Source organism: Girardinichthys multiradiatus, chromosome 22, assembly GCF_021462225.1.
Source record: "Girardinichthys multiradiatus isolate DD_20200921_A chromosome 22, DD_fGirMul_XY1, whole genome shotgun sequence".
NCBI classification, from domain to species: domain Eukaryota; kingdom Metazoa; phylum Chordata; class Actinopteri; order Cyprinodontiformes; family Goodeidae; genus Girardinichthys; species Girardinichthys multiradiatus.
In genome coordinates this window covers 29,486,373-29,506,230 of record NC_061814.1, presented here as the reverse complement: position 1 = coordinate 29,506,230, position 19,858 = coordinate 29,486,373, and the positions used below count along the sequence as shown (strand labels likewise).

The following is a 19,858-nucleotide window of genomic DNA, read 5'->3' as shown; positions in this document are numbered from 1 at the left end:
CTCATTTATTAATCAAAGTAATTGGCTCCAGTTTTTCTTTGCAGTTGAGGAAAACCTTAAATCATAAGATTCTGAAGCACTAAAAATGTTATCGACAAAAGCTTAAGGCCAAATAAAAGAAAGCTTAAAAAGTACATATTATATAACAAATGAGAGATGATAAATGTGTTATGAATCTTTAGTTTGGAGGAAATTGAGCATGCTGAAATATTGGAATTACAGAAGGCTTTTATGTACCACAGGTTTATGGTATAGTCGTTTAGGTGTGGCCTGCAAGCTTAAACATTACGGCATTGTTTTGAACCTACACACATGCACAACATTTATTTGTGGAACTGAAGTGTGCAATTTTAAGTTCCATGTTGGGACCCCAACCATGGGTTACAACATTAAAGGCCAGTAAAAACTTTTCTGGAACTTTCAAAATAAATCGCATTAACCTACTTCCAGCACAGCCAGGAACAAGAAGGGAATAACAGCGGACTTCCGGTGATGTCACTGTTTGAATAAAAACTTCGCATTCCAACAAACAGACCTCTTCCACGCAGGTCCCCAGCGGAACTGGAAGGAGGGACACAGCGCACTAATGTCTGTTTGCTGGCAAACAGACATAACTCTTCAAACTGGATCCAAGAGTGTCATACGATCACGCGATCAAATGCACTAAGTTAAGTAGGAATTAATTGTTGTTTGTGTATTCATTCATGAACGGGGTAATTAAGGTGCAAGCGTGGCTTTACTTTTCTTTCTGAGGTCTAGAGAATCAAACTGTGTTCCAGAGAGTTCCCAGCAGTGACCCTGTCTCTACGACGCCGAGTGGAGCAGTTTTTCCTGGTCTGAAGGAAGGACAACGGGACCGCATCACCGTGGCTACAGCATTAACATGCAGTTCAGCCGGCCCGGCAGAACGAGTCGCCCCACCCCACAGCTATGGAGGTTAGTTGCAAAGTAACCCTTTGTTCACTGTGGATGCTTTCCTCAACTTCGTTGCGCCGGACAACTTCTCCTCAGCACAGTACACGTAAGTGTCAGGATCTGTCTGTGTGTCCGTTTGGATCGCAGGCCTACCATCACCGGGTTCTAGACGCTCAGCTGCCTAACCTGTCCGCCCTCCAACGAACTGCTTACCTTTTGAAAACACGGACTTTCCATCCAAGAACTGACCACCCCTCCCGGACTCCATTCCTACCAGCAACAGTAAGCCTTCATCACTCAATCTTCCCCTCCTCACTCTGAAACAATACTCACCGTTCTGCTTTCCCTCCTCAGAGGATGTTCCGCCGGAGCCGCCCTGAATTTCTCATTCATGTCATATCCCTTCTGAATAAATCTCTTAAAACGTCATTGGTCTCCTGAAAGTTTCTGCATGTGGGCCAAGAAGCTCGGTAAAACGATGACAGAACACTCAGGCCAGGCTGACCCAGCAGTAACTTTCAGGTCCACATTAGATGAGCAGAAATCCCAATTGCTCGCCCATGAAAACGTCCTCTGGACTTTAGTTGAACAACAAAACCAGATTACTTTCAACATGGAACAGATTGCTGCTATGCTAAACAACCTACAAGCTAACCCCTCTGCTACCCCTCCTTCCACAGCGCCACCTAGTGCTCCGGATCCGCCCATGCCATCTCCTCCGATCTTTCGTGACGTCACCTGAGTTGTTTTCAGGAGAGGTAGGTAGGTACGGAGGTTTCCTCTTACAGTGCACACTTGTTTTCAACTGCTCTCCTCACTCCTTCCCCGGTGATGATGCCAAAATTGCCTATATGATAAGTTTGTTCAGAGGAAAAGCTTTGAAGTGGGCTGAGTCTCGTTTTCATAAATATCCTCATTTTGGTTGTTCGTTTCAGGAGTTTGTTAGTGGACTGAAGCTCACTTTTGACCATCAATGGGGTGAAGCTGAAATTTCCAGGAAAATCTGGAAGTTGAAACAAGGGCAACAGTCTGTCTCAGAGTATTCTATTGAGTTTCGTACTCTGGCGGCAGGTCCCGGCCGGAATCCTAGCGCTCTTGAAAGGGCTTTTACTCACTCTCTAAATGAAACCTTGAAAGATGAATTGATATTAAGCAATGACCCTGAGTCACTGGATGATTTAATCAGCCTGGCAATTAAACTGGATAACCGTCTGAGGGAGAGGAGTAGAGACAAGAACAGAAGGGGTCCCCCCCATTACCTGGCTCTGAAAATCTAAACCCTTTTCCTCGTAACCCTCTAAGTGGGGGATCACCAGAGTCAACTTGACCGGAACCCATGCAGTTGGGATGTACCTGCTTAACCCCTGAAGAACGGCAGAAAAAATTTGATCAAAAAGAGTGTTTATACTGCGGCAGCAAGGGACACTTTATTGCCAACTGTCCCGTGCGGCCAAAAGATCTGGTCCGCCGGTAGTTACGTGAGCCCCGGTGGATCAAAATCAGTCAGGTGAGAAATCCCGTCCTACAATCCCTGCCACCATCATGATAAACGAAAGGACTGTTAATATCTCTGCTCTCATTGACTCTGGGTGTGAACAAGACATTATGGATTCAGTGTTTGTTTTTTCTCATGGCATTAAAACTGTTCCTCTACCCTCTCCTATCAAGGTGTCAGCTCTGGGGGGGTCAGTCTCTTCCTTTCATAACCCATCGTATCGTTCAACTGGAGATCATCATTTCTGGAAATCACCGTGAAAGAATTGAGTTCAACATCTTTTCCACCCTGGCTACCCCCGTCGTCCTAGGTTTCAGTTGGCTGCAGACACAATCCTCAAATTAAATGGATCACACTCTGTTGATTCCTGGTCCTCTCCTTGTCTCTCTTCCTGCCTCCCGTCTGCAGTCCCTTAATGTACCAAGCCTATAAATGAGAAGAGGGTAGACTCTTCCGATCTGGCTGGAGTTCCAGAAGAATACCTAGATTTGAAGGGGGTATTCAGCAAGAGTCAGGCACTTTCACTTCCTCCCCATAGACCCTACGACTGTGCTATCGAACTGCTCCCTGGGTCCCCATTACCCTCCAGTCAGCTATACAATCTCTCCAAGCCTGAGTGGGAGGCCATGGCAAAATACATAAACAAGTCATTGGCTGCAGGAATCGTTTGTCCCTCCTCGTCACCCTTAGGAGCAGGGTTTTTCTTTGTTTCAAAAAAAGACGTTCACTCCGACCTTGTATTGACTTCAGAGGCTTAAATAACATCACCATAAAAAATAAATATCCACTTCCCTTAATTTCATCTGCTTTCGAGCCAGTACAGGGATCTACCGTTTTTACCAAACTTGACCTCCGGAATGCATATCATCTTGTTCGTATCGGACAAGGGGACGAGTGGAAAACTGCCTTCCGCACTCCACTCGGCCATTTTGAGTATCTTGTAATGCCTTTTGGGCTCACTAATACGCCTGCTGTGTTTCAGGCATTAGTAAACGACGTTCTTCGTGACTTCCTGGATATTTTTGTTTTTGTTTATTTGGATGGTATTTTGATTTTTTCTAAGACTTTACATGAACATCGTACACATGTCCGTCTAGTTCTTCAACGTCTCTCAGAGAACCAACTGTACATGAAGGCAGAGAAGTGTGGCTTCCACCTCAAGTCGGTGCCTTTCCTGGGCTACATCTTCAAGGGTGGACAGGTGAGAGCTGAACCCGAAAGAATCAAGGCAGTTGTAAATTGGCCGGTTCCGGAGAACCGTAAGCAGTTACGTTTTCTGGGGTTCGCCAACTTCTACCAGAGGTTTAGAAGAAATTACAGTCAGCTTGCCACACCTTTGACCGCCCTCACGTCCACCAAAACCGCCTACTCCTGGACCCCCGCAGCTCAAGCAGCCTTTCTGGAGCTCAAGACACGTTTTCCACGGCCCCCATTTTGACCCAGCCTCAGCCATCCAAACAGTTCATTTTAGCAGTTGATGCTTCAGACTCTGGAGTGGGGGCAGTACTTTCGCAGCACTCCAGTTCTGACCACAAGCTTCACCCCGGTGCCTTTTTCTCCCATTGTCTTACTCCCACTGAACGCAATTATGACGTGGGGAATCGGGAGTTGTTGGCTATAAAGTTAGCCTTGGAGGAATGGCGCCACTTACTTGAGGGGTCAGAAACCCCAGTACAGATCTTTACCAACCATAAAAACCTTTCATATTTGCAACAGCCTAACGTCTTCACCCCAGGCAGTCTAGGTGGTCATTGTTCTTCTCACATTTCAACTTCAACATCACTTATCGCCCAGGTTCAAAAATACCAAACCAGACTCCTTGTCCCGGTTATACTCCTCCCAGGATGACGAACGGGCTGAACCCAGCCTACTGCCTCACTGCATTGTTGGAACCCTCACATGGGAAGTTGAAGATTGGGTCAAACAGGCCCTATTATCAGAACCTGACCTCGGTACAGGACCACCTAATCGTACCTACATTCCATCTTCTATTCGTGCTAAACTTATTCATTGGTTCCATACCGCCAAATTTACCTGCCACCCAGGAGTAAGCCGCACCATCGCCCTCATTACCCGCCGATTCTGGTGGCCCTCTCTTCACCATGATGTCAGGGCATTCATACTTGCTTGTTCCATCTGTGCCAGAAACAAGACTGGGACTCCATCAGGGTTATTACAACCCCTTCCTATCCCTAAGAGGCCCTGGTCCCATATCGCCCTACACTTTGTGACCGGCAAGCCAAAGTCAAGAACTTGACCACCATTGTTACGATTATTGATCGTCTTTCTAAAGCCTGCCATCTTGTCGCCCTCAGAAAGCTGCCCACAGCGCTTCAAACTGCCCAGATCATGAATTAACATGTTTTCCATCTCCACGGCATTCCAGGGAACATTGTCTCCGACCAGGGACCTCAGTTCACTGCCCAGGTTTGGAAACAGTTTTGCTCAGCCTTGAATGCCTCTGTCAGTCTCTCCTCTGGTTTCCACCCCCAATCCAATGGTCAGATGGAGCGAATGAACCAGGAGCTGGAGGCCGCTCTTAGGTGTGTGACTTCATCAGCTCCCTGGGATTGGAGTACCCATCTTCCTTGGATTGAGTAAGCTCATAACTCACATGTGTCAGCTGCTACTGGGTTCACCCCCTTTGAAGCCTCACTGGGGTACCAGCCCCCTCTGTTTACATCCGATGAGAAGGATGCCTCGGTCACCTCGGTTCAACATTACATCAGATGCTGCAAGCGCTTTTGGCAACTTACCACTGCAGCGCTTCATCACTCCGCAGCCACTAAACGCCGCCTAGCCGACCGGAGAAGAGTTCAAGTCCCCCATTACTCCCCTGTACAACAGGTATGGCTCTCCACCCGTCACATTCCCCTGAAACCAGCGTCCGGAAAGCTCTCCCCCAGATTCATTGGTCCCTACGTCACTGACACAGTACTCAGTCCCACCGCAGTCTGCCTCCGGCTGCCGCCACACCTACGTATTCACCCCACATTCCATGTCTCCCATGTAAAACCTGTCCGTTCCAGCACTCTGTGCCCTCCTTCCGAGCCCCCACCACCCGCCAGGGATGTGGACGGGCAGCCTGCCTATGCTGTCCGATGTATCCTGGGTCCCGTCGCCGCGGCCGGGGATGGCAGTATCTGGTCAACTGGAAGAGGTATGGCCCCTAAGACCGATCCTGGATCCCTGGGTCCTTCATTCTCGACAAATCCCTCATCTGGGATTTCGAGGTTTGCCAATGTGGTTCGTCTACCTCTGCTGGACCGCCTGGTGGCGATCGTTGAGGGAGGGGCAATGTCAGGATCTGTCTTTGTGTCCGTTCCACTTTGTTTTTTTTGTGGATGCTTTCCTCAACTTCGTTGCCCCGGACAACTTCTCCTCAGCACGGTACACGTAAGTGTCAGGATCTGTCTGTGTGTCCGTTCCACTTTGTTTTTCTTTCCAGCAGGTTCAGTTGGAGGGTGGAGCTGCGCGCTGCCTCTCACACCTGTGAGTCGTTAGGCTCGTTATGGCAGCTTCTTAAGGAAAGGGTTGCTGAGCATTCGATGCCTGAGTGTCGTCCTTTGTGGTACCTCAAGCCCAGTATCCTGTTCTTGTTTTACAAGCTCTCTGAGATCTTCTTGTGACCTAGCTCTGTTCCTTTTTAAGGTGCCTTCCTGGATCCTTCTGGTGGTTCCTGTGCAACCTGTTCTCACTGTCCATCTGAAGTTCCCCGTTTGGATCGCAGGCTTACCATCACCGGGGTCTAGACACTCAGCTGCCTAACCTGTCCGCCCTCCAATGAACTGCTTACCTTTTGGAAACACGGACCTTCCATCCAAGAACTGACCACCCCTCCCGGACTCCATTCCTGCCAGCAACAGTAAGCCTTCATCACTCAATCTTCCCCTCCTCACTCTGAAACAATACTCACCGTTCTGCTTTCCCCTCCTCAGAGGACGTTCGCCGGAGCCACCCTGAATTCCTCATTCATGTCATATCCCTTCTGAATAAATCTCTTAAAACTTAATTTGTCTTCTGAAAGTTTCTGCATGTGGGTCAAGCTGCTTGGTAAAACGATGACAGTAAGAGGTAGTGTTGGCCAGAGATAAGTAGTTTAGAATGTAATAATCTAAACTAGTTTCGTTTTATGACGTTTGGTTTTGTTTGTGTTGAGAACTCTGATATTTTAATGCTAGCAGATTAGCTGTTCGCCACATGTGCTCAGTATGTGTACTGTGTTTTATTCCACGGGGGAAGCTGGTGCCTATTTCCAGCAGTCTACGGGCGAGAGGCATGCATCAAGTTAAGACAAACTTTATTTAAAAGGTGATTTTAAACACAGAAGATCGGCCATAACGCGCCGTCCACCCTTATGCATTTTAACCCATTTATTAAAGGTAAAGGTATGTGTTTGATTCTGATGATACGTTTCTTTTGTTAGCTCCAACCCCTAAAAGCTAAGAAACACGTGCTTGCCTACTATGAGTCAGCTAAAGATCATTTACCTTAAAAGGTTGTTAGTTTTCAATCTAGGAAATAATATTTCCCTAAATATTATTTTACTAAACTTGATAAGTAAGTAAACACAATTAAGACCCATTTATCCAGAAAGATTTGGTTCCTATTCCAAATATTTCCTTAAATATTTCACTATTTCCTTAATAATATTTCTTTAATTATTATTTTAATAAATAAAGGCTGCTAATTAAACACCGTTGAGAACTGGTCATCCAGTAGGTTGGTTCTATTCAGCAAATTATTGTTTAAAATATTATTTTATTAAAATAATGTTTTATCTGATCTTGCATTGTGAATGGTTGTTTGAAGGTATACCAGTTATTGCCTAAGTTAGTTCCAGGACTAACTTCATTTCCAGATTTTTCAAGATTATCCTTGGTTCTCAAACATAAATATTGCATGGTAATATTGCATCACTCTTTCGGTCATGGTTTTCAACCATCTTTGGTAGTTTAGTTGGGTTGTTTTAGCATAGTAAAGAGTTTATTGATTGAAATATGTTTGACTTTGAGTTGACTTATTTTTGTTAATAAATTCTTGTATTTTAAGAAATTGTATAAATTCATTCTGTGTGTGTACAGAGTTTTGCTGTTCAATAATGCCAGAGCTTGGCTCATCCCTTTCAATTTTGTCCTAATACTACCGCCTTATTGAGCAACCCTCAACAGACCGAAATATTATTTAATAAAATATGAAAGTATTCATACTAAATATTAAATATTTTCATTTTCATAATCACAACATCCACCATGTCACTTTTACAAGGTAGAACATGAAGTGACAAGTGCAAAGACTGCCCTGCTGGTCTGAGATTATTTAAAGGTCAGATATAATACGCTGAGCAATATCTTGCAACAGAATAGCAAAGGGGCAGACTGCCAAGTGAAACATAGTAAAGACATCATTATTGATACATCTTCAATAAATTGATGGCAAGCATTGTTTATCAGTATATTGACTGTTTTAGAACCAGATAATGCCCACTTGGTAGTGCAACCCTGACATGGTTTTAGATGTAGAGTAATGATCTGTTTAATCAAGTCAACACTAACATCAATAATTACTGATTACAACTGATGCTAGGTAACCAGCAAAGCAGTCATGAATGTAATTTTGGCAAAGTTTCTTGCTGAATAACAGAACATGTAGACTCTTATTTGACTAACTGTGTCACTGCTGAAGGTGTTATATTTGGGTGCTTTGAGCCGTGTCACTGGGAAAACCATAATTTATATACAGAGTATGGGGCATATGGAGCTTAAAGTGTATGAGACACACTTCTTGTGTTTTTTCTTGCAGTCAGTGGTGTGTCTTTACTTTATCTGCAACAGAATGTGACAGGATTTTTCTCTGAGCTGGAACAGCACACATTGCATATCCATCTTTCCCTCTGGTTTTTGAGTGTAAATTGTTTGGTCAGTTTCTGGTGTTGTGTCACAGACTAAAGTTGCAGAGTAAACAGGCGGTACACCTCAAACTATCTCCATTTACAGATTGTGCACTCTCCCACGGAGAGTAAGAGGTTTTTACTGATCCGCTTTTTGGTACAACATGCGATCCCATGCAAGAATCTTTTACTCAGTAACAAGTGTAATTTAAAACACTATTGAGTGCAATCCCTAAAGCCAAATGTACACAATAGAAAAAGTTGGGATTTTTTATAGATATATTTTATGTGCTCAATTACAGTAACTCAAAGTAAATGTAATCCCTAATAACCATGTTTGAAAATGGAATCTAATATTGTCAAATGTTTATCAATATATAGTTTGCCAATGTTTGAATAACTTGCACTTACATAGACTCAATAGTTTTTCATCCATTGTAGTGCTTTAACAAGGTAAGAGGCTGTAAATTTGCTTGTGCAAAGCCATATAAAATCGTATGGTAGTCTGCTGCCTAAAGCATTGGTTTTAAACACATGCTGAAAGTAATTTATCTGTAGTTCTTACTGCTACTCAGTGATACTGAATTGCACAAATGTGATTTTCTTACTTACTGGTTCACCCGGGGGTCCAGCAGGGCCTGGCGGACCTGGTCTACCAGGGGAGCCCTTTAATTGAGACAAAGAATAGACTTTAACAGTCATACTGGGTGTAATATCATGCAGACATGCAGAGCTATACTTTTTCATTGTCTTCTTGGTTGGTGGTGATTTGTAGCTGGAAGCTGTGATACATTACACTTGGACATCCACAGGAAGAAGCTGAGAATCTTTTATGCATCCAGTTATCTTTCTTCTGCATACTTGTGAGTCTGAATGAGATTAAAGCAATAAACTGTACTCACTAACCTCTCTTCCTGGAGCTCCAGGAGGGCCAGATAAACCTGAAGGTCCACGAGGACCCTGAAGAAGACCCATAGTTAATTGATAGGTTTTGCTTTAAACAATTAGTTATATTTTATATATTGACTAATATTTTCCTGAAATTGTCAACATCATAAATTAACCTGAAAAACTTTAACATGCAGTTTCTGTTGTGAAAGGGAGACTTAGTTACAGACCTCAGCTCCAGGCTTGCCTGGAGGTCCCACAGGGCCCTACAAACACATCACACATCTTGTTAACACCATCTGCCCTCTACCACCCAGATCCAGTACAGTAATTGTGTTAGGCACCTTTTGCTCTATTGATTCTTTGTCTCCAATTATCCCGCATTTCAAAAATCAACACTCATTCACAGTCAAATTTGTGAAGTTCAAAGTACATATTGGTGGATACCTACAATTTCTGACGAGTCAAGAATGCAATATGGCAGCCCCTTGAAATAATAACCAATGTTTTCATCTAAAGATGCATTTAATGACCACTTTTCTTGACACTCTTTAGTTTCAATTACAAGTTATCATGGTTTAAGCTAAATAATAAATGAAGGAGTGATGGGCCAATCAATACAACATCATACTCACAATAATACTCTCGCCAGGTTCTCCCTTTTCTCCGTGGTCTCCATGCAGTCCAGGCACACCTCTTTCACCCTGACACAAACAAAAGGTGTGAGGAGTTCATAAGATGGGAGAGCTCCTGCGCCGCATAATAATTAACTATTAAACTCAGTTGGCCTTATCTCTTGTATCTGGAGAAAGACAACAGGGGCAGTGGCAGGCACATCTTTATTATTAGCTATTGTATTTATACTCAGAATACAAAGTTTAATCAAATGACAACACTAGTGGTAACTAGGCATCACAAAAACGTGAAAACTTTACCAACATGTGACATTTTGCATATACAGTGTGTAAGAATATATTACATATTTTGAAGGTTAACACACTTATTCTGGTAGAATAAGATGTACTGTCATTTGAAAAATTAAGCAAAGCAAATTCATTAAAAAAACATTTTAGAATTATATAATACAAAAAAAAAAAAAAAATGTGTAAGACATATAAACTGCATTAGGCTAGAGTTAGATGTTTTAGATTAATTTTCTTCTTTTCTTAGATTCCTTATGGAGCAACAGGTTGAAAGTTCTTTATTAAATTCTACAACTAAAATGGACTCGTATGCAAAAATAGTCCTACCCTTTTAACTTGTTCACATTTTATTACACTACAACCACAAACGTATAGATCAAACATGGTAGTGTATAACTGTTAGGAAAAAGGAAAACAATACCTAAAGAGTGTGATGAGCATTTGCATCAGCCCCCTTTACTAAATAAAATCCAGATCTACCATCTGTCTTCAGAAGACACTGAATCAGAAAACAGTAGTAGAATTTGAGCTCAGTATACAACAGTTCTTTAAAGGGCTCAGAGGTTTGTTAGAAAACAAATAGCATTAAGAAAGAAACACACCGGACACATCAGTAATAACCTTGTGTATACGTTTGAAGCAGGATTAGGTATTAAAACTGTTTCACAAGGTTTGAACAGGACACTGTTTAATCTGTCATCTAAAAAGGTAAATGTAGAGTATGGCACAACCGTAAACCTACCAAGTCATATCTGTCTGGGTAAACCGACAGACTGACTGAAATCAGAGAAGCAGCCAAGAAACTTATGGTAATGCTGGAAAAGCAGCAGACATTCAGAGCCCAAGTAGATGAATCTGTTTATAGGATAACTATTTGTCATGGACTTCACAAGTATAGCCCTTTTTCGACTGAAAGTCAAAAGATTTAAACACCTGGCATTTTTTACGCTGGTAGAAGGAATCCCGGGAAATTTATTTAAATTAGCCTAATGACATACGTATGATGAAGTGGTTAAGAAAACTCAACCACCCCTCCAGTCCAGCAGGTGGGGGTAATAAGATATACTTCTTTTGCGGCAATGTGGCCGTACACCCAATTATTATTACTGTGTCTGATAATTCCATCCTGTGTGTAGTACCAAAGAAGACATTTGGAGGAAAGATGAAATGTTCACTTGCCTTCTATTCAAGCATTTGAGATTATGTCAATAATGACTGAGAATTTACAGCAACATACTCCATTAATCTTCCCATCAACTCTGACCAGTTTTCCATTTGTGCTGAAGAAAAACGTCCCTGCAACATCATGATACCACCACCATGTTAGAAGATTAGAGCTAAATACAGGACAATTCTGAAAAAAAGAAAGACATTTGGGATGGAGGTGGTAGAGCAACCAGGTATTAACTTAGTTTGGTGGCATCTTCACCTTTTGTTGCATAGTCTCATATATTTGTTTCTTTAACCTGAAGTAGATATTACTTGTCAACACTTTGGAAAAAAATACACCCATCAACACTGAAAAAGGCAATAAATGGATTTATTTCAACAGAGATATAGACTCCATCCCTGGGTGCCTCTTGACCAGCCAGCCAGCACAATAGCATTTTTATTTATTGGTGTTAGCTTATTAGGCCAAGCTCCACATCTCATGTCTGACTTGTTAAAGCCTTACTTTTCTATTCAGGCCCTCAGGTCACCTTACACGGGATTATTAGTAGTTTTGTAGGCCTTGGTGAAAACCAAGTGGGAATTGTTCTTTTTAAGCAGTCACATCGTGACTATGAAATGAGTTTCCCTTATTTTTTTACATTGCCTTGACTGTAATAGTTGCCTTAAAATGCAACTAAAGCATTGTTTTTATTTATTTAATCAATGAGTCATTCAATTAAACAATTTTTATTTCCCATGTCCCATTTCCAATTTATTAATGTGCTTTACATGCCAAAATCTAACAACTGCATTATGCAAATGTAGAAAATAAACAGTAATCCAAATAATGAATTCAGTTAAACTTTTAGATAGATTTTATTTATTTATTTATTCTATTTATTTAGTTTCATGTATCATCTAGTCACGTCTACCTGTTGTTTTAATGTTATGGAGTTTGTATCTACCAAAGTTTAAGTGTATAAGCTTTTGTCTCTTGTATATTTACAAAACTGAGATCATCACTGGTCTCTTATTGTCAGCATCACCATCAACATCATCATTCATAGCTGTATCGCAGATTCACCTCAAATTATCTCTGGATTGATACTGAATTTAAGATTTTTCAATTCTCTGATTATTTGACTGTCAGCTCAAAAGATGTAGTTTTGTACTCCTAACATTGGACTTTGTTATACATGAAGGAGGGCAATAGTACAATATATAATTCATTCTGCTTCCATAAATTTTTATTTTAAGAATCAAGAATCAAGAATGTTTATTGTCATTATAAGCCCATAATGGCATTTTTGTTGAGACACTTGACTCAGAATGCACATATAGGACACACACAAAAACTTGAAAAAAAAACACCTTAAATATTTTTGAAATTCTTAAAGGGAAGAGATTAAAAACACCTTGAGATGAAAACTATGAAGCACATCTGGAAGAAAAAAAAAAATATTAGTTTCATCATAATGAAAAAGGGATCTAAAGGCAATAGGAGACCATCTGTCTGAAAGATGAAGATGAAGTGGAAGTTGAACTTTAAATGAGATTATAATCCTTAACTCCCTCAGAAGCGACAGCAGAGAGGAAAAACTCCCTTTTAACAGGAAGAAACCTACAGCAGAACCAGGCTCAGTGTGAGCGGCCATCTGCCACGACCGACTGGGAGTTTGAGAGAAGAGAGCAGAGACACAAAAAGAACACAGAAGCACTGATCCAGAAGTACTTTCTATGGGAAGGAAAAGTAAATATTAATGGATGTAGCTCCTTTAGTCGTTTCACCTAGAAAGAAAGAACAGATAAACTCTGAGCCAGTTTTCAAGGTTAGAGTCTGAAAGAGAGCACATATAATTAGTTACAGTAAAAGCTCAGTCAATTTCCATGTCTAGGAGAGAGAAAGGGTTAAACACTAAAAGACAGGGCTATGTGGATCATCGGTAGAGGGTGAGCATTAAGTTGTTGCCAGCAGAAGCTCGGACGATTCCCCTTTCCAGAAAGGTGTCACAGGCAGAAACATGCATGCTCAGTATGAGGGATTGCTGCAAAGTCAACGCCAGTGACTGTCCACTGTCTCTACATGCTCATCCGGGAGGAGGGAATGCTGCAAATCTCTGACTGAATGCAATCTGCTGGGTTTCCTTAGATAGAAAAACTTTTTATCCAATTTGAATAAAAAGCTAACTCCGACTGCACTGTTCAATTGTTAGGATTAATTGGAATGTATGTACCTGACTGTTGTGAAGTGCCTTGAGACAACATGTGTTGTGAATTGGCGCTATATAAATAAAACTGAATTGAATTGAATAGAAGAATCCATTGTGGAATGTCCCAAAAAGGCTAAAGTGAGGATGATCAAATGGCCAAATGCTGAAAAAAAATAGAAAAACCCAGAAGGTGGAATAAAAAAATCTTTGCCATCTGATATCACAGAAAAAAGCAGAATTATGCAAAATATATACAAGACATAATTTCTGATAAGGGGAATATATATATCTCAGAATAAAATGGTGCAAAACATTTTGCAGAGTTCCATTCTGCACACGGTTTGCTGTGTTTGATGTTCTGAACCCTCATGTCCTCTTCAAATATATATTATGATATATAATAGGTAGCATAGAGTCAAAATTGTAATAATGAACTCCTGATTTTGATACAGTCAGATACACATTCTTTGCTTACAACTGCCAACGGTTTAGCCTGTTCACAGTCGGTGAATATTTACCTAAAATTATTACACACTTTCAGACCTAAATATAACTTAAAACTGTTCCAGAAACGATGTGTTGTAAGGTACCTTACAAAATTATCCATTTTCACGTCCATCTTTTCACATTTTATTTGCAGTCAGATTCCTTATATATACAGTATATGTTGGATAGATTAAGAGGCCAAATGATATTGAAAACGACACAGGTGTAGACTTGGAGAGAATGATTAACATTAATAAAAAATAAAAACCTGAAGTTATTCCTAGGAACAACATTTTGGTATTTCCAGCTCTTATGTTCCAAGTTAAAATAAGAAGATTGTACTCATATTTGCTTAGACCTGTGGCTTACTCATTTTTTAGACAAAATGCTTATCTTCCATCTACATTTCAGCTCTTACCTTAGGACCGCGAGACCCTCTACTCAGAGACAGCCCATCACTCTGAAAAAAACAACAGGAAGAACACATCAGAATTAGAATTTACTGGACCTGAGTCAGCAAATCTTGTTGTCAACTGAGCTACAGCTCCTCTCTCTTAGTATAAATTATAGAGCTTTAATTAAAGCTGGATTCTAGAACTTGTACAACCTCTACAGACGACACCAATCTGAACGCAGCAGTGCATTATGAGTTCATGTTCGGCGCTGTTTTATTACTTTCAGTGTGAGGAGGCACAGCGATAATGCTACAAGGCGGAGAACAAAACGTTGATTGGAACCGAGGCTAGTGTAAGCATTATTTACACTGCCATCCAGATGAGACATTGATTTCTTTGGTCAGCATGTATTAGTGTTACAAGCCCTACATTGCACAATGTAAATTTGTTCTGCTGAAGTTGGATTTGGACTAACACAGCAATTCTACAGTATTGAAGCAGGGGGTTGTACACTTAAACTTCAAACAAATAAGTTGGGAAAATAAAAAAATTTCTGAGACAAGTACGATTTAATGATTGCCTTTTGAAAAGAAAATGTCTAATAGATTTTATGAATCTGCACTCTACTGAAACAAATAAAACATATGTCATTATTTGAGAGATGAAGTGATTGCTAATTTGTGACAATAGCACAAAAATAAACAATAAAAAGTTAATTGCTGTTTATTTGAAGGAAAAGCCAATTAAGTTACTTAAAGTCAGTCAGTCAGTCAGTCAGTCATTTTCTACCGCTTATTCCATAGTGGGTCGCGGGGGAGCTGGTGCCTATCTCCAGCAGTCTATGGGCGAGAGGCAGGGAATAAGCGGTTACTTAAAGTACTCATTAAAAAAGTTCCGTGTCCTTATTTTTTTAATTTTCCCCACTGAAGTGTTATAAATGTGCTTTCTTCTAATCCCTTCTCATAGAAATGACCTCTGTAAAACACAGAGGGATGTCTGTAATAAATGAGTGCTATTTTTCTTTGTTGAGCTGTAGACCTATAATCTACAAAGGGTCAATAAATCACCATAAACACACACACACAAATCTTTCAAATAATCCTTCCAATGTTTTTAGAAAGCTGGATAATTTTCAAGATATTGAAATATTCCTGCAGCCTTCCTCTTATTATACTGCTTACAGTGGGCTTAATGTTCAGCCTCATGTTTTCACAGAGAAACAAACATGATTGTTTAAAGAGCATTGCCTATGATTAAGGAGTGCAAGTGCTTTCAAGCAGGACTCAGGCACTTTTGTTTGTGTGAAGCTATTTCCATAAAAGAAAGTGCTTAAACAGCTATTAGCACCAAAATGGAAGGATAGATGATTACACGGGCTGGAAACATCCAGAAATGAATTGCTTAATGGCCTTGCATCTCTCTAATATCATGGTGGTAAACTGTCCATCAGAAATGCTAGGGCAGCAAGTGCAGTCACTGGTGGCAGAACACGTTTCCACTACAAGGATCTCAACGCCCCTTTGCCACTGCAACTATGGTAATGGGGAGATTCTGTCTTCTCTTGGCTAGCCAAGGCTCAGGCAATCTGAACTGGTTGCCAAGGAATCAGAAGGTTTGATGTTCACCTTGTCAGTGCAAAATCAGAATGTAAAATTAAATGTTTAGGTAATGCCTTTATGTGTCAATTATATATAAATGTGTCACATTCATAAAGCCGTTGAATCTTTGATTAGAAGCCTGTGCATATGTAGAAATTCCCACCAGTGTCCTATCTATTTGCAGATGATGCTGTTCTTGAATCCTACCACAAAAGCAGTTGTACTTGTTAACTTGAAGTGACTTTAGAAATGTACGTGCTATATTGTCTCAAGATGTTATTGGATTGATTCAGGTTGAACTTTACTAAATTAAACTGAACTGAAGTAAACTGAACTGAACTCAGCTTAACTGAAGTAAACTGAACTGAACTTAGCTTAACTGAAGTAAACTGAATTGAATTAAATTTAATTGAGCTAATTGAGCTAATTTGTACATATATTATGTGACACCCACCATATATCCACCACCGGGTTCTCCAGGCTCCCCCTTAGGACCAGGAGGCCCCTGTGGCCCAATCACTCCACCAGAGTCTCCCTGTGGGCAGGAAGACAGATGTTAGTAAATAAACAAAGTGGCAAATAGGCTGTACTCTACTCAGTGAAATGGAAAATATAAGGCACACAGAGCGACATGCATATCCATTTATAAACAGAAGTAAGACTTTTTTTTACATATGTCTTCACATGACAATTGAGTGTTTAATTTTAAGTTTCATTTTGTTGACGTGAAATCTATTTGGAATTTTAACACAGCTAAGCTTTGTTTTGTGTCTTTGAGATATCTTGTGTCACTGCCCACATTTGTAAATGTACCATAACAAAACAGAAATAATACATTGCATTTTACAAAAATAAAACCAGATTTTGAGGTAATTACAAAGAAACTAACTTGACAATGAAATAACACAAAAACATATTAAAACATTATAACAATGTTGTCTTTTGTGTTGTCACAGTTTTTCTCAAGCACATCTATAGCCCGTCAGATCATGGTTTCCGCAATTGCGGATCACTTTGTCCTTTCAAATCATACAAGTTGATCCACTGAGATTACAGGTAGTGCACTTTTAGAGCACGCGACTTAGATTATTGAACCAAAAGAAAATGGTTATGACATGCAAAGAACGTGTAAGTCAGGGACAGAAGGGATGATCAGAAATGGGATTTATATTTTATTGTTGTTATGGTTTTGTAAGTTTTGTCTGGGTGGGATTTTTATATTTTGCCCCTTCACCATGTCATACTTTTGCTGTTTTGTTCTTTTCATTTCAAGCTTTTTGGGTACTAAAAAGGAGCCATCTGCCATTATTTTGTCATTGCATTAAAAACATGTCTCACTTAAAAATGAAAACCTCTCTGTGATGACAAGGTTCTAACCTCACTTCTTCTCATTTGTTGTAGAACACAATCAGGTCAACATTTTATGTTATGGATTCAGTGTTGTTTACTATATATATATATATATATATATATATATATATATATATATATATATATATATATATATATATGTATTATAATTTATGCTTTATGTACAAACTAAGAAAAAAAATTGTCTCCGTTTTGGCAACACCAAGGAGAATCTAAAATTTTTTTCTCAAAAGCAATACGTTCATACAATAACCAATTACTGGTAACCTATTTAAAAAGTATAGTACATGCAAATTATACATTTGATGAAAGTACTTCTACAGGCCATTTTGGTTTACTTCACCCACAAGAATAGCAAAACGACTCCAGTAGATATAGAAATTTCTGAGTACGGCTTTTGAGATTAAATTTAAACTACACACTTTTCTACTTTCCTACTTTGCTGCTTTCAGCAGCAGGAAATCAGACATGAGAACATAAAGCTACAATGTAATTGAGAATTGTGTGCAGGATGGGCAATCTGAAAGGTGTCTCCACAAGTTGTCTAACATGCTCCAGTTGTGATAAAAGATCTTTGGTTTATATTTGTCTTTAAGGTGAGAGGTTGATTTGATGTTTACCTACCTTTTCCCCTTTTAGGCCATCTCTCCCAGGCACCCCTGGCTCCCCTGGTAAGCCCTGTAAATAGTGGTGAAAAGAGACACATCTATCACCAGGCCTTCATCTACCCACACAAACATTTATCTCCTCCTCCTCACTGCTTCAGCAGGCAGCTGTGCTCCAACAAAACTTCCCCTGGCCAGGATTTATGAAATGCTTCTTTCCCTCCCTGCTTTTGAATAAAGACAGATGCTCATTACCAAAGCAGGTGCAGAGAACAGATTGGGCTGCCGCCTCTGTCGCTGGCATAAAGCGCTTAGATTTGCCTCTTTACACTACTTAATTCTTAAATTTGATTATTGATCGTCTATGTAAAATAAAAAAAGGACAAATCACTTATTCTCCTGACCTGTTCTCTATCTCTGCCTGTTCAAGTTGATCTGTTTATCTCTCTGTTTCACCTTGACAGGATGAGTTAGTAGAGTAGTGGATATGGTAGGGTGACAGATAAGGTACTGAGGGAAAAGAAAAGCTTGACATTAAGCACTGCTGTTTAGTGACAGAGTACTTACAGAATCGCCTGGGAGTCCAGGGAGCCCAATGGATCCAGCTAAACCTTGTTTTCCCTGGTGAAGTATAAAGCAAAAAACAATGCTTTGGACTATCTTCTGCATTTAATTATAGTCATAATTCTCTGGTCAAGCATTTGTGACCCAGTGTAATTGAGACAATACCTTCTTATAGGAGTTAAATTATGTGTCTGGTAAGTAGGAGTTTCAAAAGCTTGTTTTTTTTTCCAAGTAAAGACTGCTTTTGCTGTTCTTCATGTAGTGAACCATTCATGTTTAAATTTGCAAAAATAGTAAGAAGGCTTTAGGTTCAAATTCAGGCAGGAGGATTCTGTGTGGAGTTCACATGTTCTCCCTGTGCAAGCTTGAATTTTTTCTGGGTACTGTGATTTCCCTACAGTCCAAAGATTTTCATTTTAAGTTAATTGGAGATTCTAAATTGTCCTGATCTGAGTATGATTGACTGTTTGTCCTTTATGTCGCAGTGTTGACCAGATAATACAGTCTCTTGCTCATTGACCTCTGTGAGTTAGGCTCACAATCTTGAGCAGAATTAGACATGTACTGTCATGAACCTTAGGTGTTTGGGGGGTTTGGGTTTCTTTTGTATCTCTATTTTCATTTCCATGTGGTTCATTATGTCCTATATGGTTTTGCCATATTTAGTTAATTCCTTTATGTTCATTAGTGTCACTAAGGTCTTGCCAGTTCATCCCTTTAGGTTCAGTTTCCAATTTATTTCTTGAGTTCTGTTCCCTGTGTATTCTGATTTATTCCCATACTTGTCTTTTCCCCTTCTTTTAGTGTTTGCTTGTGTCTTAGTTAAGCTCAGTCTGTGTCAATTAGTCTCTCTCCCTCAGTCTCTCTGTTTACCTTCTGCCTCAGCTGCTCCACATTATCTTCTGATTAACACAATGGCATTCAGTGTCATTCTCCACACTTTCCTCAGTAATTAAATTGACTCTTGGTCATTGTTATTTGCTTGATACTCCCATTAGTATGCATGTTTCTACCATTTACTTCCCCAGTCCTGCTTGTTAGTCTGTTGCTCCCCTTGTACTACATGTTATTCTGCCCGTGCTCCGCTTCTTGTTTTCTATGTGTTGTTTCCTGTAAGTTCTGTTATCATTAAATATCATCAGTATGCCCCCCCCCCCCCCCCCCCCCCCCCCCCCCCTCCCCCTCCACAGTACAACCACTTTCTTCAAAGTATTTGACTGGGATTATATGTGATAGACCAACATAAATTTGTGCAATAATTATCAACTGTTATGACACTGATACAGGAGTTTTAAAATATTTTATACAAATATTCTGAAAAGTTTGGTGTGCATTTGTATTCCCTTAGGACATTGTAGAACTACAG

The 19,858-nt window shown here is 40.2% G+C and overlaps 1 protein-coding gene across 3 annotated transcripts in view; it reads right to left on the bottom strand.

Annotated features, from left to right (window-relative positions):
- Positions 1–19,858, bottom strand: part of LOC124858692 (collagen alpha-1(XIX) chain-like) — a 176,496-nt gene that overhangs the window by 49,370 nt on the left and 107,268 nt on the right. For all 3 annotated transcript variants that reach the window (XM_047350828.1, XM_047350829.1, XM_047350830.1), the window contains 8 exons: positions 18,496–18,549; positions 17,948–18,001; positions 16,407–16,487; positions 14,378–14,419; positions 9,824–9,892; positions 9,419–9,454; positions 9,207–9,260; positions 8,913–8,966 (listed from right to left, as the gene is read on the bottom strand). In XM_047350828.1, the coding sequence (XP_047206784.1) occupies positions 8,913–8,966; positions 9,207–9,260; positions 9,419–9,454; positions 9,824–9,892; positions 14,378–14,419; positions 16,407–16,487; positions 17,948–18,001; positions 18,496–18,549 (444 nt within the window). The remainder of the gene's footprint in view (positions 1–8,912; positions 8,967–9,206; positions 9,261–9,418; positions 9,455–9,823; positions 9,893–14,377; positions 14,420–16,406; positions 16,488–17,947; positions 18,002–18,495; positions 18,550–19,858) is intronic.